This window comes from Rhinichthys klamathensis, unplaced genomic scaffold (genome assembly GCF_029890125.1).
Source record: "Rhinichthys klamathensis goyatoka isolate OS25496 unplaced genomic scaffold, OSU_Roscu_1.1 h1tg000814l_1, whole genome shotgun sequence".
Classification (NCBI taxonomy): Eukaryota; Metazoa; Chordata; class Actinopteri; order Cypriniformes; family Leuciscidae; genus Rhinichthys; species Rhinichthys klamathensis.
In genome coordinates this window covers 119,177-139,671 of record NW_026607201.1, presented here as the reverse complement: position 1 = coordinate 139,671, position 20,495 = coordinate 119,177, and the positions used below count along the sequence as shown (strand labels likewise).

Below are 20,495 nucleotides of genomic sequence, written 5' to 3'. Positions count from 1 at the left end.
AAGTATTTGGACACTTTTTAAGCTATACTTAAAAATATCTGAAAGTCACTGCTTTGCATGACAAAATATTAAAACAAGTGGCATTTGCAAACAAATGGTGATAGGCCAATCTTTTTTCAGGGCTATCTATCTTTTTTCACAAACTAACTGAGACATTTTGCCGTGACCCTTATGCAACTGATATCAAGATGATATTTAGTAGATGTATGGAGTTCATACAGGTTTAAAGACAAACTCAACTCAAGATTGATAACCACAAAATGTCACAATATTTTTTGTCTTCATTTTGAACAAGATTTCAGTTGTTTTTGTTTAAAGCAAATCTCACTTGCTTTGGATTGTTTGGGACCACTGTATTTTTGTTTGAATTTAAAGAAGCATTCTTGGTTGAAGTTAAGCCCTAGCGACAGGATATTTGAAAAAAAAAAAGGATATTATTTTGCCTAAAATTGTCTAGTTGCCTAAATTTGTCTAAATCACTTTTTATGCAATGGGACTACTTTTTTAGGATGAAGTTCTACTTAATAGTTACTGTTGTAGTTTACAGATAGTATAATACTGTATGTCGCATTCCTCTCTTTTGCCATCAGAATTGATATAATGTGAATTACCAGGTTTGCTGAATTTAAATGGTTATAACAAGGTGAGCAAATTATTTTATCCCACTCGTCTCAGGCATATAATATTTATAGTTATAATTTTAAAGCAACACTAAGTAAGAAATTTTACCTTAAAATAATGTTTTCAAAATCGTTTCAGTGGTTCATCAAGTCGTGACATGGTGAAATGCACTTATGCCACCGCTTTGCGGTCCTTTATCTGATATATCCACGCTATGTAAGATTGCCAGATCGGGTCGCCTTTCTGTAGTGCGAATGAGACCTAAGAAAACTACAAATTTGACTTGCTTTACGGCAAGCGTTACAATTGCCGATAGCTGGAGCGTACTCGGCAGTAGACTACAACTACACTTTCATAAAATCATGCATCATACTTTACCTTGTCTGTGGCCATTGTTGATTCCAAAGCTGGTGCCGGATAAACAGAGAGCATGTGCGTGTGAGTGCGACAGTAGGATGCGGTAGGCTAAATTATTTACGACAGCAGTAATGGACAATTCCGCTTCCAACCTGTAGGGCGACCGCAGAGAAAAAGTTACTTGGTGTTGCTTTAAAATAATTACAGTAATTGACCGTTCGCAGGCTCCTCCCACAAAACGTCCATTGTCCAATCACACATCATAGCAACCGTTACTATGTGAGCAGGTCCGTCAAACATTGACTCCAAGCAAGATGAAGCGGTGCGCCCACGGCGTTTGTAAATCGGACACTAGGTACCCCGAGAGATTGTCTGGAGGAGTTGTGTTCTTTCCGTTTCCAAAGCCGAAAACACAACGTGAGCGGTGCCTACAATGGATAAAACAGTGTGGACGGCCCCACTCCCAGTTAAATGTGTCGAACATAGTTAACTCGCGTGCAGCGTGCATGAGACGGAGACACTGAGATTAGTCAAAGAAACATGGAGAAAGCAGATCAAGAGGATCCACAAAGGAATTACGTTTTCTAAAGGGTTGTTGTTAACATGATATTCTCGGGGGAAAATGAGCAGCAGTCAACAGTGCAGCACCCGTAGACTACAGTTTAGAGGAGTTGCACGCTCGCAACAGGGAAAGCATGAAGCTTACTTGACAACATCAGTTCATATATCAATATCGTAACGAATAGAAATAACCTTAAAGGGTTAGTTCACCCAAAAATGAAAATTCTGTCAGTAATTACTCACCCTCATGTTGTTCCAACCCCGTAAGACTTTCGTTCATCTTCGGAACACAAATTAAGATATTTTTGATTAAATCTGAGAGCTGGATCACTCCTCCATAGGCTTCTTAACCCTCTGGGGTCTAAGGTGTTTTTGGGGTCCTTGAGATGTTTTGACATGCCCTGACATTTGTGCTTTTTTCATTTGCTTATAAACATATTAATGGCACAGGTGAAATTACACTCTATTTAGCACAAATATGGCTACCATAATATGTGAGCAACATGTATGTACATGTTTGTATTTTCTGAGAGAATATTGTTTATGCATGGTTATTGATAAAACTAAAAATTAAAGTTTCTGAAATAAGGCCACAAAACACATACTAAATATGTGTCCACAAGACTTTTGACTAATGGATGTTGTGGCCTAGAGTTTTTGCTTCAAAATGATCTGAAAATCATCCTGCCTAATCATTCACATAAAACAATAGATTGTTATAAATTGTGAAAAACATTTTTTTTGTTTGGAAAGGCAATATGCGAATGGGCGTGAACGCCCCAACCCCCTCATGTATAATTAGGGGATTCTCACCTGAGAAGACAAAGACCTGCATAATGAGCCTTTCATTCAGGTGTGTCACACAAGAAAGAATGCAAGGACAATATATATATATATGCCTATATATATATATATACACACAAACATACATAAATATATATATAAATAATCAAAATATAAATGAAAGTCAAAAGCACATTTTTAGTCATACCTGGAAACAAATCCTGTTCAAATAGGTTATATGGGCCATTCTATAGAATTGGTTCAAAGTTAGAGTTAGAAACATCTTGAAAAGAAAAATGTCTTTTTCCATACATCTCTTATAAAGTATTATTTTTTAAAGTAGGCCAATACATTTTATCATACATATTTCAAAGTTAAGGATTCATTATTTTGATATCTAGCTTGCATTGGAACAAACACTATAACAGTTGATTAGTTTATTGTTGACAAAACATACTATATATTTAACATATGAGCAGAAACTGTCTAACAAAAGCTTATTTGATGTCTATTTTAGAGTAAAAACTTTATAATCTATCCAAAACTAGTCAACGACATGTTGTCATTACAGACACTATTCTATATCGCGATTAGAACAAATCTCAGTTGGCTATAGCAATATAGTTTGGATGTGTTCATGTAAAAATAACGTTTACTAATGTAGGAGCGAGAGTGAATGAACGCACAAATGTTGTAGTATCATCGCGCGCGCGTCTGTGCCATTCATTCATTCACACACAGACACGCAATTCATATTTAAACAGTCTTTGTGCAGTTTACAGACACTATTCAATAACGCGATTAGAACAAAGCACTTAAGAATAAACTTACTTCATCAGCTGGATCCGTGCTCCTCGAAATGAAACTACCAGCACTTCTGAGGTAACTTTGTGGATGTTTTATCCAGCTGATGTGGGGGCGTTTTCATGGCTTGCCTCAACGTTTGCGTTTGAATAGCGCGCGCTCTCAGTGGGCGTGGTCACATTAACACGTCATACGCTATAATTAGCTGAAAGGGAAAAGACTGACATCTCTCTCTTTTCATACAGATTACATAAACTGAGAATAGTTTTTTTTTTTATATAAATAACTTCATTTAAAAGAAGAGAATTTCAGCTTCATAACGAAAAATCTTTCGTGCCTGTGTGACAACTATGTACTTAGTTACAGTTAATTCGGATGCGTTTCAGAATGAACTTCACTGACAGAGAGAACGCAGAACTCGCATCATGTTTTTTTTTCTTTATTTGGCGAAAAGCAGAACACTTTGTTTTTATTGTGAGTATCCACAAAAAAAATAGACACTTAACAGGATCTAATGATGTACAACACTTATATGTAAGATCAAAATCAACAGAGTAATTTGAGTCTCTTTTGCACTGATAAGAAAAAAAGTGAGCCCGTCGCGCCGGCGCGATTGCCGACCCCAGGGAGTTAAAGCAGCACTAAGTAGGAATTCCGTTTTTGTCAAACAGCGACCCCTAGAGTCGCTGTGGAGTACTTGTACTGTCGTGAATAGCACTCACGCAGAGATGGCTCGCACTCACGGCCGGATCCCCTCCCCCTGTACACCGGTACCTGTTCAGTAGGATGGACGCTGTATCGAGTGGAAATAAGGTAGGGCCCCTTTAAGAGCTGCGCGCGCCCAACACCACATGTATACGGCGCCGGGTTATTTCTGTTTGATGCTCATTTTATCAGAATTTGATCAGATCTGTTTTTTGCCGTAAAGCAATTCGTTACCTCGCGAGACCTGATATCACACGATACTTCCTAACACTGAGGCCGGCGGCTCGCCGGCCCACAGTTGCAAGGGTGGTTTTGCGGCTCACAGGAACCAGGGGGGTGTGAGACGACCACCATTCAACACGAAATCAGTAATATAAACATTACAATGACTCCAAAGCTGTTCGGTTAAGGTAAACAAGTTACTTAGTTCACCTTTAAGGGATCGAAACTGACCGGCCCAAAACTTATGAAAGACATCGTTAAAATAGTCAGAGTGACTACAGTGGCTCAACCTTAAGTTTATCAAGCGACGATAATACTTTTTGTACGCAACAAACAAACAAAAATAACGACTTTATTCAACTAATAATTTCCTTCTCTGTACGGCCGTGATATTTCACGTAGTGATATTGCGCAAAGCTTCTAGGTTGCACGTCACACGTAGGCTCACTATTGGCCGACGCTGGTCATGTTTGTGATGCGTGACGTACAACCTAGAAGCTTTGCGTAGTTTCACTACGTGAAATATCACGGCCCACAAAGAAAGGAAATGATTAGTTGAATAAAGTCGTTATTTTTGTTTGTTTTTTTGCGCACAAAAAGTTTTCTCGTCGCTTGATAAACTTAAGATTGAGCCACTGTAGTCACTCGGACAATTTTAATGATGTCTTTCATAACTTTTGGGCCGGTCAGTTTCGATCCCTTAAGAAGCCTATGGAGGAGTGATCCAGCTCTCAGATTTAATAAAAAAATATCTTAATTTGTGTTCCGAAGATGAACGAAAGTCTTACGGGGTTGGAACAACATGAGGGTGAGTAATTACTGACAGAATTTTCATTTTTGGGTGAACTAACCCTTTAAATAATGTATGGTTATCTGCATCTTTCCGTCTCTTATGTATAGTTACTTTTTAAACACGAAAATCGCATTCAGCATGACACGCAAGCGGTTGCCGTGGTAATGAACAACCTGCTTGTTAAAGCGAATGTATCTGAGGCAAAATTACTAAATATGCAGCGCGAGTTATATATTTCTAACTCCAAACATTAGCCACTGAACCAGCTTATAAAATCTTCTTCAAGGCTGTGCTGGTTGCATTTGAGGTAAGTTACAGGTCATGGTTTCTCAGATTTCGCTTGAGACCGGTATAAGCATTCGCCTCGATAGTAGTCGTGTCTCCTTCATTGCGTATTTTTATATTTTGAATATATCCCTCCACTGCATACTGTAACCCCTTTTGCCTCGATCTGGAGGATATCGCTGAGTATTGCTCCAAAAAAGGTCACTGACACGCACGGGTATACCTCTTCCCGTCATGGCAATCTGTCGCGCTGGTCGTGTTTGACCATTTGTTTGACGGGCGTAGTAACAATAACTAGGGGGCGTGGCTTTTGCGAACGGTCAATTGTATATTTTTATTTAATGTTTTTTTTTAATATGCTGTATGATTGCCCCATATACTTAAGTTGTACGTTCTTTACTTTAAATACTAAGGGTAATGCATTTTCTTCAAACTGAAGGATGAATCATAATGTTTATTTTAACGATTTTATTGCATTTAACTTAAAATATTCATGTGTGTGTGTGTGTGTGTGTGTTTGTATGAAAGTTGTGAATGTTTGCTTGTGCGTACTTTCAAAATTTGAGTGACTGACTGCCCGTGTACATCTGTGCGTGTATAGTTGTATGTCAGTATGCGGGGAATCCGGTGATTGATTACCGTTGACCTGGCCTTCAAATCCCAGGTCCACCCTTTGTACTAAATATACCAGAGTGACCCAACAATGGTCCTAGGAAACAACAGCAGACAAACTCAATACAGCAGTGGATCAGGTTTCAAGGATGCATTGCTACCATTCTGTCGCAGTGATTTTCTTGGAAGTCTCCACAGACGTTTACTGTGTCCCAACTGATCCAGCTGAGTTTTTCCCAGTAACATATCAAAGCAACTCCTGTGTTATTTCCCCAGCAGTGGCTGGACAAATCCAATAACTCAGAGAGAAGTGTGAAAGTCGTATCAATAAAACGAGAGGGTTCCCCAGTGGTTCAGGAGCCCACTGACCCTGAGTGGTCACTTTCAACAGCAAATTTGAAGGGCCAGTGAGCGATGAAATCTTGAAGTGCTGAATGCTGTCAAGTCGAGTGATGTATGGAGTCTCGGAGTCTGTCAGGTTTTCGGCTGGGAGTTTAGGCTACTTTGAGTGCTATTACTTGAGCATTTCCTGTTTTTTTTTAAATTTGTTTTACCCAGAGCGAGTGATAAACGACGGAATCTGGCCCAGCAGAAAGCAGAAGCCCAGCGACGGCTGTATGGACAGGGATCAACGCGGAAACTGACGGCCGGATCATCGGACTGGGAGAAACAACGTCACCTACTCGAGCGCAGGAGAGAGGAACTGGTACGACCCATTCAGCTGTTAGAAAGCAACATTTTATTAGGTCATGTTTAAGTTAAGAAGCAAAATAATGTTTTGATGTCAGAGCCATGGCTCCAGACTTGAGTCTTGTGCTTATGTGGAAAATGAAAGTTCAAATCTAGCCTGTGTTTTGTCTAATTTGTCACAACCTCCAAAACTAAAAAAAGGTAGTTAAAGGAATAGTTCACTTCAAAATGAAAATTCTGTCATCATTTACTCACCCTCAAGTTGTTTCAAACCTGTATACATTTTTTTTCTTCTGCTGAACACAAAAGAAGACATTTTGAAGAATGTCGGTAACCAAACAGTTGATGAACCCCATTGACTTCCATAGTATTTTTTTCCTACTACGGAAGTCAATGGGGACAGTCAACTGTCTAGTTACCGACATTCTTCAAAATATCTTATTTTGTGTTCAGCAGAAGAAAGAAATTCACACAGGTTTGAAACAACTTGAGGGTGAGTAAATGATGACAGAATTTTCATTTTTAAGTGAACTATTCCTTTAAGTATTCATATTTCAAAATGCAGACATACAGACAAAGCATGTTTTCAGAGTAAGTTCTTTGGAGCTTTGTGCACCAGTCCTTGATTGGTCTTTCGATCAACTTTTTTATTAAATGAAGAGATGAATGAGGTTGAGATGACTGCAGGTAGGTGGTATTTTCAAAGGGCAAAGCTAGATGCAAAAGAGGAGTGAGATTTGGGGATTGGGGGCTGAGCGAATATGCCTGTACCAGCATTTAACAGAGATCAGTGACTATTATAGAAGACACCCTGCTGCGCCAACTCAAATTGACCAGCTGACCTTTCCGCAATTATAGTTTTTGATGTATTAAAATGGTACAGTGGGAGTTAAATCTATATGAATTATGAATAAGCCCCCTGTATTAACAAGTGTAGAGGAGAGACTGTTATACGCGCCTGTTAACTCTCAGACTTCATTAAGGTGCCTCGTAATATGGGAAACGTGTCATCCAGTGACATTGTTATTCGGTTTTGTGTGGCTAAATTACACTGCAGGATAGCACCAGCAGAAACAGGGCATTATTTCTTTGTCATTCTTCCTACTTCTCACCACTTATTCACTCGTGTTGTGCTTTCAGAAAGAAAGACTGGCCCAAGTACGCAAGCAGGTCTCCAGGGACGAGCACGAAAAGCGCCACCTGGGGAACTACAGGTAGGGAAGCCGCTTTGACGATTGTTATCCTGTAAGAATGCCCGCTTACTCCTGTGGGGTCTCTTGTGGCTTGGTTTGGGATATGCGATGGTATGAAACAATTTCTTGGGCTATCATGTGAGGACAAAGCAAGGACAAAGGTTGTTTCTAAGACTTAAACAATTCTGCCTTTGTAGGCAGAAAAATAAGATAGTAAGGCACCAAGGCATGTCTGAATCCAGTGTTTAGGGAACATTTTGTTTATGAACATTCCCCCATTCGTGTTGTTCAGTGATTGGAACAAAAATAATATATATATATATATATATAGAGAGAGAGAGAGAGATCTGTGCAACAACATAAAAGGCCATGTCATTGCATAAATAAATGTATTTGCATTTATACTTATACTAATGTTACACTAAAAAAGTAGTTACACTAAAAGCCATGTGAAAAATTTATAGAATGGAATACCATTCATTCATTCATTCATTCATTCATTCATTCATTCATTCATTCATTCATTCATTCATTCATTCATTCATTCATTCATTCATTCATTCATTCAACGCCACAAGAAAAATTACATATATAATGACATAAAAATTAAATATATTTGCAATATTTACTACCGCATTCATGACCAGTAATTTGAGAGCCCTGGTGTAGAAACACCAAAAGTTGCCAGTATTTTGATGTATTCTTTCAGACAAGGAGATCGCTTTCTTCAGAACATTAAACAACTCCAAGTTGCTCCTTTAATGACTACTAATGTTTTGTAAAGAAGCCAAATTCCTCAGCAGCCAAATGCTTCTTGCATTTTATTACTCTTGTCAGTTACATTCAAATTCACCAGGATCTTTCAAACGAAGATTTAATTAACCTGACCTCATGTTACATTTAAATTCAGACACCAGGATCTTTCAAACGAAGATTTGATTAACCTGACCTCATTACAGAAGCATCTCAACTAACCATTTGTATTTACTGAAGAGGTAGGGTGGCTTCTTCATAGTGAGACTGCACCATTTAGCATATGCTGAATTTCACATACCACGAGTCACTTCGTAATTGCAACAAATCGCTCCTTAATACGGAGAGCCTCCACGTCAGAGCCACAGAGGAGGAATACGAAACAAATGCCTTTTCTTAAATAGGTCATTTTATGTTTATGCGTGTAACTGCTGTTCTGTTCAACTCTATATAAAAACACCCCAAAAGATGCTGAAACATGAAAAAAAAAAAAGTGTTTGAGGTTTGTGGGTCAGACCCAGATTTCAACGTGCCATATGCCGAAGACTAAGCCCACTTACTCTTACTAGATTACTTTTCCCACACAAGTTTGTTCATCGTGCTTGTAGCTCTTAATGGATTTGGGGCGGTTTATCGTCTGATCTGAACATTTACATTACTTGAGCTTTTGATTACATTGAAGCCGGAATCCAAAAGAGCAGTTTTAAATGTCACACGCCAAGTGAGTATTAGTTTATTAGACGGAAATGTGGGAGGTATAACGTGTCACTTGCTCCACCTTCACTATTTATTTAGATTGAGGCGCCTATTATTTTGATCAGAGGTTCTCAAATGGTGGGTCAGTCTGTTCTAAAAAAGGAAAGAACGATGCTAAATGCAAAAAATAAAAATAGAACTAACGATATAATCATGCTAAGTTGTGATAGCAAAATAAATGGGCTTATTACATAGTTTTCTGGAATATGCTGAATGGTAAAATGTTCAACGCTGTGCTAGTTTCATGCCTCTCGTATCACTCTGTGGTCTTTTTGCTCTCACATAATAACATTATTTTAACTCAGTTCTTTATATTTAAGGTTAATTTGTTTGGAAAGTAGCTAGGATAATAATCAGGATAATTCTTGCAGTCTGACAGTCATTATTGCAGAATAAACCACTTTAGGATGGTACAAAATCATCTTATGATCTCTACATTATGCCTTACATTATCAACATTTAAAAGGGAGAGAAAACACTACCCATATGTTTTGTTGCTGACGTCAAAGGCTGTCCAATCAAACTACAGTATTTTGGGACAAATACATTTGTGTTATGTGGATGCAGATTGACGAACCCAAAAGCAGACTGAATGCTCTTCACACAATTTATTAAAGACAAAAAGGGAAAACAAAGCCCACGAGGGGGCAAAACAAGACAGGACTCTGGTGACTAACTAGACAACGACACTGACAAAATACTAGAAAACAAACAACACTTCGAGAGATACTAACAATGACTAGACCTATACAATGACTTTCAATGACAAGACTTTCACAAGATACTCACAAGTAACGTTTGGCAATGAACCGACACAAGACAGCAAATACAAGGGGATTAAATAAGGAGACTAATCAAGACATAACAGGTGACACGAGTGAAGCAATAAAGACAGAATCAGGATAACAAGGGGGCGGGGTTAAGAGACGAGACAACACAAGCACATGGCCTTGACAATTGGCCATGCGCTTGTACACAAAACATTGGTTCTGTCATGATCCTGCCACAAGACTAGGAATAATCAATAACATGATGGCAGAATCATGACAGAACCCCCACTTTAAGGAGCGGCTACCAGACGCTCCTCAAAGGGACACTAAGCACAAGACAAGACGGAACGAGACAGACAAAAACCAACAAAACATGGAAAACACTAAAAGTGGCATACATGAATAAACAATAACAGGGTTAGGGTGAAACATCAAAAACAACATACAAGGCAAAGGAGGTGGAGGAAACACAGAGTTCATGGGGGCTGGTCCAGGGTGGATGGGAGGACTGGGGGTCTTGGGTCCATGGGATGAGGGCTGAGGACAAGAACTCAGGGCAGGTCTGGCGGAAGACACACGAGGACGAGACTTGGGCGGAACAGTCCGGGGTTTGGTGGAGACAGGGACGAACGGGGAAACAGTCCGGGGGCTGGTGGAGACAGGGACGAACGGGGAAACAGTCGGGGATGCTGCAGCAACAGACTCAGACACAGGGGACACAGAGGACACGGAGGATGAGGTAACGGGACTTCTGACGGGGGACATGGCAGGTGACAGGGCAGGACTGGGTGCCGCGATCACAGCGGCAGGGTCGGGGGCTGGGGACAAGACAGGACAGACAGGGACTTCGAGGATTTTAGCTAGACAAGACAAATAATCAGAGAGGGTCTTGGCAGCAAGGAAGATGGGCATCTCCTGACGAGCAGAAACCGATTTCAGAACCTCTTTTGCGGCTAGATCGGCCGCAAGTCTCTCAGTAGATTCTGGGACGGTGCTTGCTGGAGCGAGCTCATGGACGGCGCTAGCTGGAGCGGGCTCATGGACGGCGCTTGCTGGAGCGGGCTCATGGACGGCGCTTGCTGGAGCGGGCTATGTGACTCCAACGGGCTCTGTGACTGCAGCGGGCTCTGTGACTGCAGCGGGCTCTGTGACTGCAGCGGGCTCTGTGACTGCAGCGGGCGAAGAACGGGAGGCTCCCCTCTTCCTCCTCTTTCTCCTAGGTCGAGAAGCAGTGACCATCACCGGAGCTGAGACGGGTTGGGGAAGCACGGCGGGAGCTGTGTCGGGCGAAGAAGGGGTTATCTCTGGCAGGATAGACTCCGACGCTGAGGACTCTGAAGGAGAGTCCCACGAGGTTCGCCTCCCTCTTTTCCCTCGAAGACCGAAGGGGGTAGATGAAGTGCCAGGAGTCGTGAGAGCGCCAGCCTGGTCCCCAAGCGTCGCGACGCCTATCATTCGACCCTCGGGAATAGCTGGCAGGCAGGCAGAAGGTGGAGAGCCCAAGGAAGAAGCCTGCGGAACCTCCCGGGAAAAATGATCCCAGAGGCGGGCATAATCCCTCATGATTTGCTCACCCTGGGACGGGATAGGGCAAATGACCTGTTCTCCGTTGGTTGGTGCGGACAACCAGCATCGCTCACGGAACTCCGTTTGGAACTGGAGTTGGGAGGTCATACTGTCTGCTGGGTTCTTCTTTGGTCGGTTCATTCTGTTATTTGGATGCAGATTGACGAACCCAAAAGCAGACTGAATGCTCTTCACACAATTTATTAAAGACAAAAAGGGGAAAACAAAGCCCACGAGGGGGCAAAACAAGACAGGACTCTGGTGACTAACTAGACAACGACACTGACAAAATACTAGAAAACAAACAACACTTCGAGAGATACTAACAATGACTAGACCTACAATGACTTTCAATGACAAGACTTTCACAAGATACTCACAAGTAACGTTTGGCAATGAACCGACACAAGACAGCAAACACAAGGGGATTAAATAAGGAGACTAATCAAGACATAACAGGTGACACGAGTGAAGCAATAAAGACTGAATCAGGATAACAAGGGGGCGGGGTTAAGAGACGAGACAACACAAGCACATGGCCTTGACAATTGGCCATGCGCTTGTACACAAAACATTGGTTCTGTCATGATCCTGCCACAAGACTAGGAATAATCAATAACATGATGGCAGAATCATGACACATTTGTGACTGGTTAAATAGCTAATAGTAATAATAGCTAATAGTAATATAATTTTTAGCCTGTTGTTTGTTCAATCTAAACTGGTAAATCACACATATGCTGTTGTTTCTTTTTGTATAGAATTGAAATTGTTTTCTAATTTCTATTGGTCTAATTCATGGTTATATGGTAACACTTCACAATTAGATACGGTAACTACATTAGTTAACATGAACTAACAATGAAAAATACTTTATTAATCCTACTTTATTAATGTTAATTTAAACATTTATTATGAACTAACAATAGACAGTTGTATTTTTATCAACTAACATTAACAAAGTTTAAAAGATCAATAAATACTGCATTAATAAATACTGAATTAACTTACTTTAACTACGTGTACTTCATGTAAAGTGTACCAGTAATATTAATGCATTTAAAGTGCGTTTTTTTGCACAAATTTTGGTACTGTAGAGTGTTGCCATCTGATGTCTAATATAAAATCTGGGTCCTGAAGCAAAGCCAGTTTGCTGGATTTGATTATATACACAACCCAAGATGGCGCTGATCTGAAGATCCATCACACAGATATAGACAAAGGTTTACACGTCTCTGGCTTTTGTTTAGTCTTAACGTCTAATATAAAGACAAGTTTATTAATCATTAGTATATACACAGCATTAATGGACAAATGCATGTGTGAAAAGAACGATTGAGGTTTGTTTAAGTGATTAGAAAAGCAGGCAGACCAGGCTGCTAAATCAGATAATCAGATAAAGCTTTTTCTCTCCCTCTCCCTCTCTCTGCACAGATGTATTTACCCCCCAGATGACAAGCTGCTCTTGGAGAAATATGAGAGTCTGCTTTCAGCTGCCTTTCAGACATTCCTCGCTGGGCGAGCAGCTTCACTTCAAAAGGAAATGAATAATCCACTGAAACGAATGAAGGCATGTACCTGAGACGCAACCCAACAGTCTTTTGCTCTTTTCTTTCTCTCCCCCCCTACAACTACTTCTTCCTACTACTCGGTCTTTTGCATTTAAAATAAGATGAGGAAAAGTATTTTGCTCCCTAACTCTTTTGGTGGCCATCTGTTTTTCATTATTGGAGTTTAAGGCAACCATCAGTATTACTATTGCTCATTCATATGGTTAGGGATTTAAACAATCCATTTGTGCTACAGACATGAATGGAACCTCAAATCATGTGGCTAGTTGAGGAGAGGTGTCTTAATACTTTTCTAAGTGATGAGACTTATGATTTATTTATTTATGCATGCCTGGCACATAATAAATCTGGCCCATTGACTGACACTGTATTCTGAGCCATTCATAATCTTGAGACCAACCTATAGACAGTGTTAGGCAAGCTATTTTGAAATTGTTGCTTGTAAAACTACCAGGTATTCATATTTTAATTTAACTATAGTCAAGCTAGCAGTTGGCGACACTACAAGCTACTAAAAATGTAGCAAATTATACTACATACAGCAAATTACAAGCTGAATTTTCTGGTACAAAAACAGCAAAGAAAAGAAAAAGAAGAAAGCTAATCATGAAATAAAGTTTAAAATAGTCACATTGTAAAGTATAAAGTTGTAATTACAAGATAGAAATATGCAGTTGTAAAAAAAAAATTGTAGAGCAACTGCAATACATAAAATTACAATTGTAAAACAAAGTTTTTTATAAAGTCTAAAGTCAGTTACGAGAAATAAAGTCACAATTGTGAGTAATGATGTTGAAGTTAGATTCAGACAGAGTTTTCAATAAGGATCTCAATTAGGCTGACAGCATTAATGATTTACTCTAAAAAACAGTTAATGTAATTGATCTTAGCATGAATGGCAACATTTGACTAAATACATTATTTTGTGAAATTATGGTAATTAATATTGTAATTAGGGCTGTCAAGCATTTCCAATTTTTTATCTAATTAATCACAAATTAATCGCACATCAAATTTGGCTGAGAAATTACTCCTAAAAGATCATCTAAAGTCATTATTGTGTTAAATGAGAAAAGCATCAAATAGACATTACAAAAAGTAGCTTTATAAAGAAATATTTTATTTGTTTCAATATAGAATTTATTTGTCACACTCGGGTTGAAGAAGAAGATGAGACGTGGCAAGCGGATCTATTAACAGCTTAACTTTAAGTAAACAACAGAAGAGAGTAGGAATGAATGAGAATCACGTAACAGTGTGTAATCAAACATAACAAACACCACACAACGAACACAGAGAACTGAAGGTCCTACATACACAGGATAACGAACTTAAGTGAAAACAGCTGTGCCCAAATTAATAATGTAAAAAATAACCATGACAAAAAAGGATGAGCGGGAACACAGGACACGAAGAAAAGCAAACTAAAAGTCTTTGAAAACGAAACCAAAACAGACTAAACATCACATTATTACACATAAACCTTTAGGCTACAGCGGCCGTTTTTTGTTTTCAAGCTGCCTCTGAATTAGTATTTAGATATATGTATAGTCCAAAACAGTTTTGTTACCAAAATTCTTCAAAATATCTTATTTTATGTTCCACAAAAAAGAAAGAAAGTCATACAGGTTTGAAACTACATGAGGGTGAGTAAATGTAAATAAACAGAATTTAAATTTTTGGGCAAACTATTCACAAAATATGAAATTATTTAAATAAACTTTTTTAATGAAATGATACTCTAAATAAGAAACTTAAACTGCCAGTAGGTGGTGGTAAATGTCTGTAAAAATCATTGAGTCATTCATTTATTCGATTTATTCAAACAGCTGATTCATTCAGGAATGAAGTAAATGTCTCTTTATGAATGGGCCATTGAATCATTGGTTCGCCCGACTGATTAGCTCACAATGAGAATCATGACTTTTTTGCTTGGAATAAAGATCACGATTCTCTCACGATTCTGAAAAGCTTTATTATTTTAAAGATCTACAAACCCTGAACATTAGGTTACCAAACAAGATAGAAACCAAATAAGATAATTCTCTTTGCTTCAGTCAAATTTAAACAAATGCAGTAAACACAAATAATGTAATATTTAAATAAATGAAAAATGACAATTAAACATTGACAATATTCAAAGGTATTATGCCAGGCTAGACCTATTAAAGATTCTTAGCAAGAAACAGTAGCCTATCAACATTTTTGGGTATGGTGTTGCGTTGAAAAGCATTGCTTTTATAGACGTTTGTTTCGTCTGGCCGCTGGTACTTTGTGATTGAGCAGTTTTGTTTTTAACCATCTCATACTGTGTAGTATGTGATGACGTTTCAGGTGATTTAACAGATTGGTGGTGTTACCCTTTGGTGTAGAAACGATGTAAACATTGCTTGCAATGTATGGTTTGCTGAGCAGCATCATCTGGTTTGAAACCGAAAAAAGCCCACACTTTGGAAAAAGATCATCTTTTCGGTACTAAAACAACGTCAGGGTTCATATCATCAGACCTACTTGCGCTTTGCTCTGCCTCACTCATTCTTCTGCTCTGCTTAGTTTCAAGACACGTTTATCGACTGTTGCATGCGTTGTTCTTGTGATGCAACTAACACACGCACATCTGGCTTTCGCAATACCCATGTGACGTCAATGCGTCATCATCGCGCCCGCTGTGAGTTATGGCGCGTTATCTCGTTGAATATCATTGGCAGAATCGTAGAAATGTCCAGATCGCAATCTTTTAACGATTAATCTTGAAGCTCTAACTTCTTATTTATTGAACTGTTGTATAAAATCAGTATCACATTTGCATTTGTGCTATTCAGGACAAAAACAGGACTCATGTGATTGCGCTCATTACTCTTGTGATATTGCTTAACTATATCATATGATATAAATATGAGACAAAAACTCATACAGGGATATTTTTGCCCTGATAGCTTTCATTTTAGGGGCATTCTAACTGCATTCTATAGGTTATATTATACAGTGACCTGTTGCTCTGCTTCATGTTTGTCACCAATCAACTGTATGATCAATGTAAATAAATGAAAAATGTACGTAGACCTACCTACGTAGGTCTGTGGCAGGACATGTGCGTCAAATTGTGTTAAATCATTTTATCAAACGTTAAATCGACAGCCCTTTATTGTAGCGGTTTATTTAAACCTCCTGGGCTTGGAAACTATCTAACTATTGTCACAATTTCCAGTCACAATCCTCAGTCACCAGTCCAGTCACCACAGAACTACATTTCCCAGCATTTCTCCTTGTTCCCACCTGCACTCAGTCAGCCATCACCACACCTGCCACTGTTTATCACCTCATCAAGACACACAGATAACACAGATACCAGTTACTATTCTGTTATATTGATTATGTTCTATGGTTGTGTGGATCATCCTATACAGTAGAGGAAGCAGTTCCAGAGAGAGAAATTCCAGAGTCCATTCCAGTGAGAGAAGTCCCTGAGCCCGCTCCATCGCGGCTCCTGTCCACTCCAGTGTCGGCTCCAGTCCCTGAGCCCGCTCCAGAGTCCGCTCCAGTCCATGAGTCTATACGAGAATTCCCCCCAGACCAAGAGTCCGCTCCAGAGTTCAGCCAAGCGTCCGCTCCAGAATTCAGCCAAGAGTCCGCTCCAGAATTCAGCCAAGAGTCCACTCATTTCCCCTAACTCAGTCAGATGCCTGCTCAGATCCCCAAACTCAGCCAGGAGTCCACTCAGATCTCAGCAATTCGTTATGAGTTCGCCCCTGCTCTAGAGCTCAACCTAGAATCCTCCTCCTGGTTGAACACCAGCCTAACCCCAGCACAAAAGAGGAGGCTAAGAAGGAAGAGATCAACCTTTCATCACTCTGATGCAATCCCTGAGCCCAGTCCAGTGTCGGCTCCAGCCCCTGACCATAGTCCTCTGTCGGCTCCAGCCCCTGACCATAGACCAGTGATGGCTCCAGCCCTTGACCAGAGTCCAGTAATGGCTCCAGCCCCTGACCAGTGTCCAGTGATGGCTCCAGCCCCTGACCAGAGTCCAGCGATGGCTCCAGCCCCTGACCAGGGTCCAGTGATGGCTCCAGCCCCTGACCAGAGTCCAGTGATGACTCTAAACCCAGAGTTCAGTCCCGAGTCCGCTTCAGCCCCACAGTTCAGTCCTGAGCCCGTTCTTGTCCTAGAGCCCAGCCCAGAGCGTGCTCTCATCACAGAGCTCAGCACAGTGACTGCTCTACCATCAGAGTCCTCAACCAACATGGCCACCATGGCAGAGTTCCCCACTATCCTGGATTCTATGCCTGAGTCTTCTGATGTCACTGCCATCATGCCTGAACCCAGCCATATAGTTCCGAATCCGGGGGATTCAGAGACCCTTCTACTACTGACTGCTCTACCCGTTACGGCAGTGGCCATCATGTGTGTTTGGGCTGCACACTGCTCTCAAACTCTTATCGAAATGGCGGTATTCATCAATGAACTTTCTGTATGCCCTAAAGCCACCACGGAGTTCGTTCCCGAGTTTTCTGTTTACCCAGATGCGACCACAGAGGTCGTTCCCGAGTTTCCTGTTTGCCCAAATGCGACCATGGAGGTCGTACTTGAGTTTCCTGCCTGTCTAGGTGTGACCATGGAGGTTCCCCAGTTTCCTGTATTCCCTGAAGTGACCACAGAGGTCATCCCCATATGTCTGGCCTGTTCAGATGCGACCAAGTCCCCTTGTCGCAGCCTTGATGGTTGCCCTTGAACTCTGTTTGTCTTTGTTTTATTAGGTCTGTCAAAATCAGCCCTTCAGACATCAGCAAGCCAGCTGGCACTCCAGACGCCCGTCTTCCAGCCGGCACTCCAGACGTCAGCAAGCCAGTCGGCACTCCAGACACCCGGCTTACTACTGGCACTCCACACGTTCTCAAGCCTGTCAACCATCCAGATGTTATCAAGCCTGTCACCCATCCAGACGTTCTCAAGCCAGCTGCCCTTCCAGACATTAAGCCAGCTAATCCTACTGATGGTCTCTAGCCAACCGATCTGCCTGGCGTTAGGTTTGTCTGCTCTGATGTGGTGGTCTTTGTCTCTGCCTTTGGAGGTCTTCAGCTCCACTGTGGGGATCTACTGTTCTGCCAGCTCCACCTTGGGATCCGCCCAGCATCATGGACCTTCTGCTCTGGATTCTACCCTTGCTCATCCTGTCCTGGCTCAGTTGGATTTATTTTGGCACGAGGTCGCACCTTCCTGGAGGGGGTAGTAGTGTCACAATCTTCAGTCACCAGCCCAGTCACCACATAACTACATTTCCCACTTCCCAGCATCCCTTCTGACTCCCACCTGCACTCAGTCAGCCATCATCACACCTACCACTGATTATCACCTCATCAAGACACACAGATAAGCACTCACCTTGCATAACCTCATTGTTTGGTCTCGTTGGACACTTAGCATGTTTACTTACCTGTTGACCCATACCGAGCTACTTACCCAACTACCTTCCTGTGATACTTACCAGTTACGATCCTGTCTTTTCTTATCTTCCGTCTTCCGTCATCATCAGTCATCTTCAGTCCTCTTCAGTCTCCAGCCATCCAGTTTGCATCAGTCTGCACCTATATAATATTAAGAACTGTTATTCACAGTTAAGTGTTTGCTGCTATTTAATAAACTCAGTCTCCCACCTGCTTGCATCGTTTGTTTCCTGCACTTACCTGCAAATAAACACCCTTTGTGGAAGATACCTTTGTGTTACATCCTTCTGTTTGACTTTTTTATAATAAAATATAAAAATGTAATTAAGCAATGTTTTAAAAGCTTTATTAGCCTTTTATACAAATTTTCCTACTGCATTTCTCTTTTTTTTTTTTATGAAAGCCTCTGCTCTCAAATTCTCAATTCAGATGGAGTTCATTATTGTGCTCCGCAACCTCTCTGAAACCTCTGGATGTTCATTTTTCAGGGAATTTCAAGGCCGGATCTTTGTACCCATGCAAATTAATGTGGCATATTGTTGGAAGGGTTTCATCCTCATAGCACACATTGATGGAATCTGAAGTCTAGCATTGGAGTGGGGTTGCGCATGAGTGAATGGAGATGGTTGTTAGGCAGGTTGTAGTTTGAGTCAGGAACTGTCTGCTGATATGGCAGGGGAGTGTGTGAGCCATTTTCTACGGAGCTAGAAAATGTCTGGCTTATTTGGACAAGATTCAAGAGCCCTGAGTTTGTGCCATTGCCTTGTGTGTTTTGACCTTTTTGTCTGTCAGTGTGTTTATGTATTGTAGCTTCAGACTTTCAGCAACCCTGAGCATTCAACATTAGTCTAGGGCCTGTCTAAATCTCACAAATTTACAGAGAGTTTGGGAAGTTACTCAAAATAAGTCATTAGTGTTACTAATTACTAATTACTTTTCTAGTTTTTCATGGGAATACTTTAGTAATTACTCTGTCTAAACAGCAATCACATTACTCTTTACTGTCGCTGCAAAAGTGGCTTGCTCCAGAATCACTGGATTACTATAACCGGACAAATTTACGTCAACAGTGCCTACTAAAAATTAATTCAGAATCCATAGAACCTTTTTATTCACAAAAGGTTTAGAGTGAAAAAAAATGTTATTTAGATTATTACAATTTTTTCTTCACACTAGGATAACAAAAAACTTTTTTTTTTAGAACTGTTCACTGAAAGTTTTTTTGGGGAACCCAAAATTGTTCTTCTATGGCATAGATGAGAAAACCCTCTTAACCGTTATTTTTAAGAGTGTATTTGGTGTTCTGAAAATTGACCCACTCCATCATGTTTGAGTAAAAAGGAGAAAGTGCTATGCCTATTATTCCTAAACACTAGAAGAACTATCAAATGTGGGGAAGTCTATGTGTAGCGCTTGTCTCCCTGCAAATTCTTAAAGGAGAACTCCGACGCAAAATGAACCTCGGGTGTAATAACACATTGGTACAGACTAAATCGTTCCCTGAGATTTGTTTTCATGATAATCGAATATAAAGAGTTTTATCTCTAAAAACAGTTTAGCTTATAACGCTAGTATATTGGGCATCGAGTAAGCAAAAAGAGATCGCTAGTTAATACCATTAACAAGGCTCAAATTAGCCCCACACTAACACGGCAGCATAATGAGTGTCCTTACATGCAAACCGAAGCATTGAGAACTTTGTAAGTGTATAGACAGTTTAATAAGAAGATACTTTACACAGACAGTACAGTTAGCGCATACAGACAGGAGCCATCTTGGAATACAGTCTCGATCAATCGAACCACGAAGGTGAGCGAACAGTACGTGTAGATATTGAAGATAAGATAAATTATATTATTTTTTTATTTTCTCTGTTGCGTTCAGTGCTTCTCTTATGCGCTCAGTGCTTTCTTCCGGAAACAACGGACCATATGAGATTCCAAGTCACAGTTCAGCTCACGTATCACCGTGTTCGTGGTTTGACTGATCGAGACTGTATTCCAAGATGGCGC

The 20,495-nt window shown here is 40.5% G+C and overlaps 1 protein-coding gene across 2 annotated transcripts in view; it reads left to right on the top strand.

Moving 5' to 3' along the window:
- Positions 1 to 20,495, top strand: part of ttll7 (tubulin tyrosine ligase-like family, member 7) — a 148,001-nt gene that overhangs the window by 86,378 nt on the left and 41,128 nt on the right. For both annotated transcript variants that reach the window (XM_056243582.1, XM_056243581.1), the window contains exons 11-13: positions 6,302 to 6,449; positions 7,574 to 7,647; positions 12,906 to 13,041. In XM_056243582.1, the coding sequence (XP_056099557.1) occupies positions 6,302 to 6,449; positions 7,574 to 7,647; positions 12,906 to 13,041 (358 nt within the window). The remainder of the gene's footprint in view (positions 1 to 6,301; positions 6,450 to 7,573; positions 7,648 to 12,905; positions 13,042 to 20,495) is intronic.